A 10,969-nucleotide genomic window follows, 5' to 3' on the forward strand; every position below is an offset into this window, starting at 1 on the left:
TAATGTTGAAGTTTGTTATACAAATTAAGGATGTGGAATGGAGAGGAGGAGGAGGAAAATTGGAGGAACATATGAATTATTTGTGTATAATTGTCCATATGCTCGATTATAATCGATAAACGATTAAAAAGAAATGATGTTTATAATTGTGCATTATTAGTTATAGTTAAAGTTCATGTGAGAAAATAAAGTTTCATAGTATGTGTATGTGGTATACTTGGTATATGATTTGGCATGTAGCAATGTCAGAAATGGTTTATGAATTAACTCATGTTGATAAGTTTGATACATAAATAAATGTGGTGCTTATCCATGCTTATACTATATGTTTATTTGGCTAGCATGTTTGGTGTGTATGCTTAGGCTTTGGCCAAGTTGTAATGGATTACATACATTAAATTTATAAAATTATGCATTGAGATGGTAAATGTCTAGATGAAAATATGCTTGTGATCATAAAAGGGTGGTAAGGTTTAAAGTTTGTAATCTTTATTAAAATGGTTTATCATGTGGTTAGTCTTCAAAAAGGCTAGCTTGCGACTACGGTTTAGTGTAATGTTTATATCTTGTGTGATATGCATAGGAAACGAGAGTGGAAAGGAAATGAAATACTAGGTTCATGCTTGAAGTGTAAAATGATGCAAAAAGGGGACATTAAGTTAAACGATAAATATATATTAGTATTGAACTTAATGAAATTGAATTGTACGTGAATTAAATGGAAATTGCAAATGATATGATTTGAATTAAATGAATTATTGTGGTATTGAAATGTATATTGGATTGAGAAATTGAATTGAATCGTGAAAATGAGAATCATGAATTAAATGAAATGGAAATGAAGTATTAAATTGCATGAGTATGTATTAGGTCTCAGAAGCCCTATTTGTTACAAATATAGTATTTTGAAGTTATAACGTGAAGATTTATAAAAGCATGTTAAAAATTTGAAGAGTTTAAATTTGAATGAAATTTTATAACTCGGTTTAACATGTTTAAAAGTGTATGTATTCTAGTAATGCCTCGTACCCTATTCCGGCATCGAATACGGGTAAGGGGTGTTACAATGTGACATCGCCAGATTCGGTCATAACGTTTAGACCGGATTTGGGGTGTTACATGGAACCTTACTCATATGCTCTCTTTCTTCTGCTATAGTAGGACAATCATCCAAAGAAAGATGAAAGCCCGACACAATCGATTAAGTGCCTAACTTCACATCAATCATTGCAAATCGCTCCAATACTTTATCAATAAATGAAGCTTGTGATAAAGAGAAAGAAACTATTGTTTTCTCCGTTATCTAACTTATTTCCCTTGTATACATTATTACTTAATTATACTAATAAAACAAATCGAATGGCTATGGTTACTCAAGTAGATTAGTTGAAATCTATGGCTTACAACAAGACTATCCACTAACTTAATAATGATGATGGATTAATAGCATTTAAGGGTTCGATTAATAACTCATATAATCCCTTTAACTTGCTATTTTTACAACTAAGTCCTTATGTATTAATTACTAACTTTCCTAATAAATTACTTAATAATTTTCCTTTCTATTCTCGTTCTCATCCCAGAAATCCAGCCTAAAACCGAAATTTCTGAAGTTGACAAAAAACGGGCTTATGATATTCAGTTTCGAGTGATTTCCCGAAAAGCATAATAGGTGATATTTGAAGTAATGATGTGAGGGGAGAAATTTTCTACTTCTGTTTAAAAATTTGTCGAGGCTTACGTTAATATGGTAGCAATCAGCAATGTTAGGACCAAAAGTATAGTTTCTCACTGTGTTGCTAATTTTGAGTTCAATACTTCTCCACAATTTTTGGATTCTATTTTGTATTTAATAAAATTGTTAATAATTAATTTTATTTATCAAGGGTATATTTTTAGTTGTCAAATTCAAGTTTGTTTGTAATAATATTTTAAATATTTCAAATAGGTTTTATTTTACTATAACTATGCATGTCAATTTTTCTATAATAATATCTAAAAAAATAGACATAATGACTTATTTGGTCTTTCAACTTTATAAAAGAAATATTATGCCCTCCAATTAATTTTTCACCTCTTTTAACTTTTAAACTTGTGTTATTTGTCAAATCATCCCAAAATGAATAGAAAAATTAACGTCTGTTAATTTGGTGATGTAGTGGATATCATGTCAATAATGAATTAAATTTTTAAATTTAAAATTTTCAAAAAATGAAAAAGATCATTTTGAAATTCTAAAATTATTAAAATCATTAAAATTATAAAAATATTTTTTAATTTTAAAAAATAATTAATTGTTTATATGGCATACACGTGGATTGTCAAGTAAACATCGAAAAAGTTAACTAAATATTTTCATTTATTTTTGGTAATTTGACAAATAGTGTAAATTTATGAGCTAAAATACGCGGAAAAATAAAATAAAAGGCCAAATAAGTTATTATGCCATAAAAATATTATAAATCATTGTGTATTAAGATTTATTTATTTTATTAATATTATATATATTACATATTATATAATCTAAGAAAATTCGATCAGATCCTGAGTATACGTAGTCAACATTCTGTTCCAAGTCTTAAAGAAGGCATCAGTATCCACAAAATTAACAATCCCTTGAGAAATATTTCTTCATTTAAACCATGAGCTACATTTCAATCTGGTGCAACAATAGGTGAACTGCATATATTACAGGATAATCTCATTTAATTGATGGAACAAAGATTCCCATACTTTGCTTGTAGTTAACAATACCTTTTTCTTCAAAGTAAATAATAACATAAAAATGTTAGGAGGTAACACAATACTCAATACAAACATGCCAAACTAGGGAATATGATGTACAATTTTTAAGTCAAAAAGGGATAAAAAATTACGTAACCTATATTTTCTTTTTCTTTGGCACCAAAATAGCATCAAACTACCACAAAAAGGATGTCAAAAGAGTCGGCCTGAACATCTCAGACATGGTACAGATGACTTCTACAATCCATTAGCTGGTCCTGCAGAAGATCTTTGAGGCAAAGTTGCACTGCCTTCCTCTTTTTCTTTGCCTTTGGCACCAGACCTTAATGATGAAGACGAATCACCCTCCACATCATCACCTTCGTCCTCAAGGAAGGAGCCTTTTTGTCGTAGTTCCTTTATCTTCAAAAACTCATTATAGTGTGCTTTTCTATGCTCCTTAAAACTCATACCACTCCCATCTGTTTCAGTAAACCAGGCTTAAAATTATCAACCACAGATTAAACAAGATAGTACATGATTCTTAGTACATCTTACTTGTTTCTGTTTACTTACTAAATAATTGAATGAGTACTAAAGAAAACTAAGAGAACCATACATATATGAATGGAACCAAGAGAAAATGACACAAGAAAATGACAATTCCAAACTATAACGTAAAGCAGAAGTTTAGATGCTATAACCCTTTTATGAATTTCAACATTGTGAATCTTTCAACAGACACAACAAAAGCTATATCCTAAGCATTTCAACACTGAACCTCACACCCTTGTTTTACTAGGAAAACAAGAAAGGGTTTCGGTGTTTAACAATAAAAAAGGTTTTCTACTAGAACAAACCTTGTACAATTCAATCTGACAAGGATTTTTGCCAAGTTTTAGTCTAATGAAAGATAAACTGATAAAGCAAGTCATCAAAAACACTAATCAACTTTAACCATAGTAAAACCATTTTCAATATTCCAAGGGAAAAGGACTATTTAGCAACAATAGTTAACAAACCTTCTTCCATAGGATCACCATCATCATCAGAAGATGTCCAACCACTAGACTGCCCAATTGTTTTTTTGCTCGAGGAAGCCACATCCTTCAAAGCAGAGCGCAACTCCTCTGCATCCATAGCATCACCGATACAATCATTGAAACCATGCCCTACAGGAGACAAAGACCCTGCAAATCAAGAGCCAGATTGCAATGTGAAAATGCAATTCAACTTTCAGAATAAAGTTCTAACCCAAAGCAGGAATAAATTAAAAATAAAGCTAGTTCAACACCAATTTGTGAATACTTACACAAGTATCTAAGCATGAAATACTAAACTTAAGTAGAAGGGTAAACACTATGCATACCATCATCATCATCAATCATGGGATGGTACGGTGTCTTGGGTTCAATTATTTTCTGCCTTGCAGGTTTGTTTGCTTCAATTTCTACCAAACTCTCCTCATTCCATCTTACACGCCTACTGTTACCCGAACAGAGAATTATTACTAATTAGATCCAAAACACAACTAAGAAAAATGTAACTATAAAAAGGAAAAAAAAAACAATAATTCTTTCTTCAGAAGCAAATTAAAATAGAATTGGGACATAAAAATGAATAAATATAATGCAAAATGGGAACATACTACAAAAGGTTAATACTTGACTCAAGAAACTAGATCTAGACTCCAGCCATACCTAACCAAGGCAGTGATACCAGGCTTATTTCTAGATGTGTTTACTAGTCCTTCCTCATTAGTGCTACATCCACATGATGCACTGTCACTCATCACATCATATAAATAACTAGAATGAGCACATTTACCCCATTTTCATTGGTGCAACAGGCTCACCTACAGTTAAATCAAATTATTAACTACTACAAATTAAGAGTCTTTTCTTAAATGAAGAAATACCTCATGAATACTAATTATTTTGAACAATTTGCAAGGTCAATATATTAAAGAAAGCCACAACAAGAATGATGTGGTTTATGAGAGAAAACCACAGCGATGTGAAGAATTAATGCTGAACAAACAAGTAAGAAAACAGTTGAAACCCTGGAAAACTTAGGGTAAAAAACCCCTTAAATTCCTTTAAATTAATTCAAAGAAAAATAATAAGAATATTAATATTGGTTTTGAAGCCTACAACTTATTTATATAGGCTTTCTTCTTGCAAGTAAAACTACTAGGCTTTTTTTGCAAATAATATTTTTTTATAGCCTTAGATAAACCCTAAAGATACATGATAATCTTAGCCATACATAAGATATCTAATACTCAATAAATAAAACTGATAAAATACCATAAAATAAATAAAAGCTCCTGCGTTAAAGAACTACTTAGATAAAAGCTAAATTGATACGAGTCACAAAGACCCAACTCAAGCTCAAGAACGTGATGGGCTCAAATTACCACAAGGCCCAATAACGAGGTCAAAGGCCAGACAAATGCGTTCAAAACTAAATGGAACCATTCAAGAAGTTATTAGCAAGGCCTTAGATGCGTACACGAAGGAAAAAGAAAATCAAGATTCACTTTCTTGTTTTCAAGAAAATCAAGAAACTGAATCTTGCGATTTCAAGAATCAAGAAAATCAAGATTTCAAATCTTGGAAATCTTAGTCCAAGAAACCAAATCTTGCAGCTAAGGCGCATTGGATCTCCGTTACGAGCATCAACGAACCAATTTCGGTAGGAAACGAACTACAAGCCCAAGTTCTTGAAGGCAAGGCCCAATAAGATGTTCCAAGCCCAATCAAGAAAGTTAAATGAGACTTAGTTGAAAATCAGGCCAAATTGTCAAAGTGGCCCAATTTGTAAAATTTTAATTCTTTAAATACCTAGTTTAATTTTTAGACTTTATGATTAATGCCTATGTAAAAAAATTCAGCCCAAGTAGCCCATTAAATTCCTTGGCCGAATTTTTCCCTCTAAATTTAATAATTAGGTTTTTTTTAGTTTTCTAATAAGATTAGGAAAATAGTTAAAAGGCCTATTAATAGGCTTGGCCGGCCACCTTGTGAAAACACTTGAAGAATACATTGAAATCAGATTTGTTTTGTTGAGTGAAAATTCTCTTTGAGTTATCCAAAAATTTTCTCTTGGGATTTCTTTAGAATGAGTTTTAACAATCTTTTTGATTGTGGGAGACATCTTCAGCCTTCTTCTTGCCATTGTTCTTCATTGGAGGGGAGATTAGAGCCGTTTGAAGGGAGTTGTGAAATTTTTCTCGATTTCAAGGCTTCTTAGAACGTTATCTTCATTTTTTCTTGATGTTCAAACTTTTAATTTTCTGCTTGTGTCGATTTCATTATCTAACTTGTTTAAACTCTCTTGTTGCGTCTCCAGCCCCGATCAACCTTCAAGAATTTGTTCGGCACCAACCTTGGAAAATAAGAAACGTTTTGATTTCACAAAACCCCTCTTTATTGCTGTCCAAACCCTAGAGCTATTTGATTTCATGATCTGCTGAGTTTAAATCTAATTTGCTGATTTTTGGGTTCTTCTTTTCAGATTTGGCTGTTTGGGACCTTTCTTGAATTCAATTTCGTGTTCTTGGCATCCAAGATTAGCTATCTATAAGTGTTTTAATTCTTGGCTGATCTTTTATTGTTTGGTTATTCTCGTTTTCAGATCTAATTGATTCTAAATTAGTTTTGCTGTTTCGTTTCAAATCCAAGCATTTAGAGCTTTCGTAGGATTTTTCCCGTGACTTGGCAACTCGATCTTGGTCCGTGCACGATCCTCTATCATAAATAGGGAGAATAAAGGCTAATGATTGAAGCTGAAGAACTTGACATTGTTCAGAAAAGCAAGAAAATGCTTCAAATATACTAGTAGTTTCTTATCATATGCTATATGGAATAATGGTTAAAAAATTAATGAAAGAAGTTGGCCACCAATCTTCCCATCCTGTCCCCTTCTATAAGGTAAAAGGAAACGAAACAAAATAAACATGGAAAATATTCAGAATTACTTCATCTGGAAAACCCCTGAGTGCCAACAAGAAGCTCCAAATACTCCTGATCCATTAAAACATTACCATAAGCACTTATTAACACTAATATGTGGAAAATGAGGCATCTAAACTATTATGAAGTAAAACAGAGTGACATTGCTGATTCATTATAATAATCATTAATCGGGCTTGTTTCTGCTACTATTTTATGGAAAGCATAAGAATGGCAAAGTTAGAACCAAACCTGAAAGAGGCTGAAAGGTAAATAATGGTTTTAGTGAAAACACTACAAATTGAGAAATTAGGTATTGCTGTACTAGGAAACACCAGAGGTCAAGATACCAAATTGTATCAAAAGCCTAGCTACTCAAATCTCGTACAAAACCATGTAAAACCTCATAAAAAGTGCTAATAGTGCCAAGTGATGAAGAACGTTACACATAAATTATCATGAAACAGGAAAAAAAAAACTTCAATAGATGCTTCATCATGAGAGAGTTCTTGGCAGCAAAAATCTCATTATCCTAGGGCCAAATTACTCAGCAACATTAACTAGCTTTGTTGAGTCAAAATGGATTATGTCTAAGCCATTGAACTATTGCACACATAGATTATCCCACTCAAAAATTGAAAATCACTAATTACAAAAGAAGTTAGAATAATGAAGTAAAAGTACATACAAGTAATTAAACCAAAAATGAGAAGGATAGTAAAGGGTGAAATCTCATAATAAAAAGGAAACAATAATCCATTTGAATGAACTATAAAGAAACAAGTAATCCAATCCGCAAATTAATCCAATGAACTGCCACTGAACTCAGTTTGATTGTTGATAAAATGCAGGAATAAATACAAAAATAGTTTGAAACTGTCAAATTAACTCCCAACAATCATTAACAAATCTAAATAAATAAAAAAGGCTTCCCATTTCTTTTCATTTTCACAAAATCAATTTCAGATGGAAAAAGTAAAAAAATGAAAAAGGGGAATTGGTGAGAGAAAATCGCACCTTTGGATCGCTCCTCTCCTCTTGACGATCAAAGTTCCGCGAAAATGTCTCCCCTGAGAGCTCAGTTTGTCCGCTTCAAAAATCATTTTCCTCATTTTTGCCCTTCGTGTTTTTCGCTTACCATTAACCGACCTCCACGAAAACATACATATCACACCTATGATATCAGAAATAGGAAAAATAAAATATTTTTAATTATTTAAATAATTCATTTTACAGTTTGGAATTGAAATTTAAATTTGTATTTTAGTTTTGAAATTTTATGATTTATAAATTTATTATTTTCTGTTTTTTTAATTTAAAATTTTGAATTATTCTAATTTTATTAGTTAATTTTAATTTTGAATTTCAACTAAATCAATTTTTTAATTTTAAAAAATATTTTTAATTTATTTATAAATAAATTACAAAAATAGTCTTATATCTTTACTTAATTTTACGTTTTTATCATTGAGAGAGAGTTAAGAATGAGATAGAAATCACACTCGACAAGATTTTATCTAGATGTCATGTATATTGTTATAAAATAATTAAATAAAAGAACACTAAAACTAAATAATAGATCAAATCAACAGAGAATTTTCTCGTATCTTTTTTTCACTCACACAAAGGTTCCATTTATAAGTCGTTGTCATTCTATGCAACACAAATAAATAATGCTTACTTAAGTGCTTTTAACACATACATTAAGCAACTTGCATATTTACTTTCATAACAAATGAGAGGGTTTATTCTCATAAATGAAGGGGTTAGAATATGGACATCCATATTTATATATTTGTAACACTCCCCCTTGGAAGTCCATTAGAGAAAAATGTGCCCCATTAAAACATTTATTAGGAAAAACTTTGTGGGATAAAAACATAATGAAGAAAAAAAAGTGCATAATCTCCTACTACAAGCTATCTCGTTAAAAACCTTTACTAGGAAAATCCAGAGGGACAAAACATTGGTTAAAGGAAAAGAGTACAGTGTGTTTTAGACTCCCCATAATGGCAACATCACATTACATTTTTGAGTCCACGCATTCAATCTTGTATACTAGTCTTTCAACTATTGTGGCTGGTAATGCCTTTGATGTAACCACCAGTAAATTGAGTTATACATGTTGTATTATCTTCGTATAAGATAGTTGGCATCTTTTCCTGTAAAGGAAAATTACATATCTTCTTGATATGTTGGATCAATAACCTTAACCAAACACATTCTCGGCTTGCCTCATACATTGTAATTATTTTTGTATGATTTGAAGAGGCGGTAGTTAATGTCTGTTTTATTAGACACAATTATATGGAAGTACCTCCACGTGTCAATAAATATATTGTTTGAGATTCACCTTCATGTGGATCCGATAATTATCCAGTATCAGCATAACCGACTATTAGGGATTTTGAATCATTTGAATAAAATAGGGATTTTGAATCATTTGAATAAAATAATCTTATATCAATGGTCCTTCTAAGATATCTGAATACAGGTTTAATTTCATTTCAATGTCTATGTGTTGGAGAAAAACTAATTATTGCTAATAAGTTTACAACGAAAGCTATAGTAGGTCTTATGTTGTTTTTAAGATACATCAATGCCCCTATGGCACTTAGATATGGTACTTAAGGACTAAGGAACTCTTCATCATTTTCACAAGGATAAAATTGATTTTTATTCACATCTAATGATCGTACAACCATTGGGGTACTCAATGGATATGCTTTATCAATGTAAAATTTCTTTAAGATCTTTTTCGCACAAGTTGACTGATTGACATAAACTTTATTCTTTCTTTAATTATGGTTTTTTAATGAATGTCCATATAATTCTCAATTAATTTTTGCATCAATATGATCCAGAATGTTCTAACTGGTTACACCAAGTAGTAAATGTATTTGTATCAAGAAACTTTTGGTTTACTTTAACATGCTTTTCAATTATACTAATAATGTTAATATAAATTTTGACAATTGATAATTCATTTTACTTTGTATCCACATATAAGCAATATTGTGACATTTACTCGAAATGTCTACATCAATGTGAAGTCCATAATGTCATTAACTCAATAAAATAAATATAATTTGCAAGCAATTATTTGCAATATTTACTTTAGAAAATATGCCAAAAAATTTAAATGCCTAAATTGACTTTAATGATCAAAAGTGATTATAAAATTTGTTATATTTATTGTAAACATTCACTTCAAGGAAGTGTAAAAATAATTTAGGCAATAATGTAAGCGTATATCATATTCTTTACCAATAAGATTATATAGATATCATCCGCTTCAAGGAATGATTGGTTAATATAAATCATTGATCATTATGTTCTAAGAACGAGCATGTAGCAATATTTCGAACCATCCATCTTTTTTTTCATCTATTTGTCAATTGAAAAAACTAAACGTCAATAATGACAATATACGTAACACCCCTTACCCGAGACCATTGTGTAACACCTCTTACCCATATTCATCACCGAAACAAGGTAAGAAGTATTACTAAACAAACTGAAATTTATTTTTTATTTTTACAAAAATTTTGACATATTTCCTTTTCATAAACATTCAATCCCTCCTGCAAATTTTTGAAACACAAATTCAAACAACTTCAATATTTCAACCAAATACAGTTATATGTTCAGACACAATTTATCCATCCACAACATTCTAAATACTTTGTTAGTAGTTTTAAGAAAACAATTTATCAATTAATATACACCACATTTTAAACCAAACAATATTATATATATATATTTATACCACATTACATTAAGTCATCTATACATGTCATATTTCAATAGTATTGGTTGCAAAATACCCAAAAGATGATGATGATAGTGTGGATGATGTTCTGACTTCGTCCGATTTCCGAGCTGATTGATGTCACTATAAAACAAGGGAAAATAAAGAGGATTAAGCATATAGCTTAGTAAGTATGTATGTAATTGATAAATAAATTTCTAGCATGATACCATAGATAATATAATTTTTATCACACATAAATATATTATTTATTCAATTTCCAGCAACTGTTTTTCTGCATCACAGTCACTAATTTATTTCTATCTGGAGTTACAGAACTCCAAATTAAGATCCGTAAATTTTCCCAAAAATTAAACTCATATACCTTCTTACCATAAAATTTTCAGAATTTTTGGTTCAGCCGATTAGTACATTTTATTCTCTAAATGTTCCCCTGTTTCACTACTTGACATTTCTGACCTCTCTTCACTAAAAGTCAGTTATCTCTTAGTACAGAATTCAAATGATGTTACAACTT

The 10,969-nt window shown here is 30.5% G+C and overlaps 1 protein-coding gene across 3 annotated transcripts; it reads right to left on the bottom strand.

Moving 5' to 3' along the window:
• Nucleotides 1-2,596: 2,596 nt before the first annotated feature.
• Nucleotides 2,597-7,846, bottom strand: LOC105798522 (protein phosphatase inhibitor 2). 3 transcript variants are annotated; one of them, XM_012628622.2, is made up of 4 exons: nt 7,698-7,846; nt 4,094-4,206; nt 3,747-3,914; nt 2,597-3,206 (listed from the first exon to the last, which is right to left on the bottom strand). In XM_012628622.2, the coding sequence occupies exons 1-4, from the start codon at nt 7,841-7,843 to the stop codon at nt 2,983-2,985; spliced, it is 651 nt and encodes a 216-aa protein (XP_012484076.1). In that variant the 5' UTR covers nt 7,844-7,846; the 3' UTR covers nt 2,597-2,982. The 3 variants fall into 3 exon arrangements, 2 of the variants coding, with proteins under 2 accessions (XP_012484076.1, XP_012484075.1); XM_012628621.2 differs by having other exon boundaries at nt 4,094-4,209; XR_008188706.1 differs by lacking the exons at nt 2,597-3,206; nt 3,747-3,914; nt 4,094-4,206 and adding an exon at nt 6,478-6,752.
• Between the last annotated feature and the right edge of the window lie 3,123 nt (nt 7,847-10,969).

Source organism: Gossypium raimondii, chromosome 9 (genome assembly GCF_025698545.1).
Source record: "Gossypium raimondii isolate GPD5lz chromosome 9, ASM2569854v1, whole genome shotgun sequence".
NCBI lineage: Eukaryota > Viridiplantae > Streptophyta > Magnoliopsida > Malvales > Malvaceae > Gossypium > Gossypium raimondii.

What these genes read in the sequence shown, in the direction of transcription:
- LOC105798522 (XM_012628621.2), bottom strand. Translation starts at nt 7,843, where the DNA reads ATGTTTTCGTGGAGGTCGGTTAATGGTAAGCGAAAAACACGAAGGGCA. An exon ending in AGGAGAGGAGCGATCCAAAG is followed by an intron (nt 4,210 to 7,697) that starts GTGCGATTTTCT and finishes TTCGGGTAACAG; the next exon opens with TAGGCGTGTAAGATGGAATG. An exon ending in TGGTGATCCTATGGAAGAAG is followed by an intron (nt 3,207 to 3,746) that starts GTTTGTTAACTA and finishes TTACTGAAACAG; the next exon opens with ATGGGAGTGGTATGAGTTTT.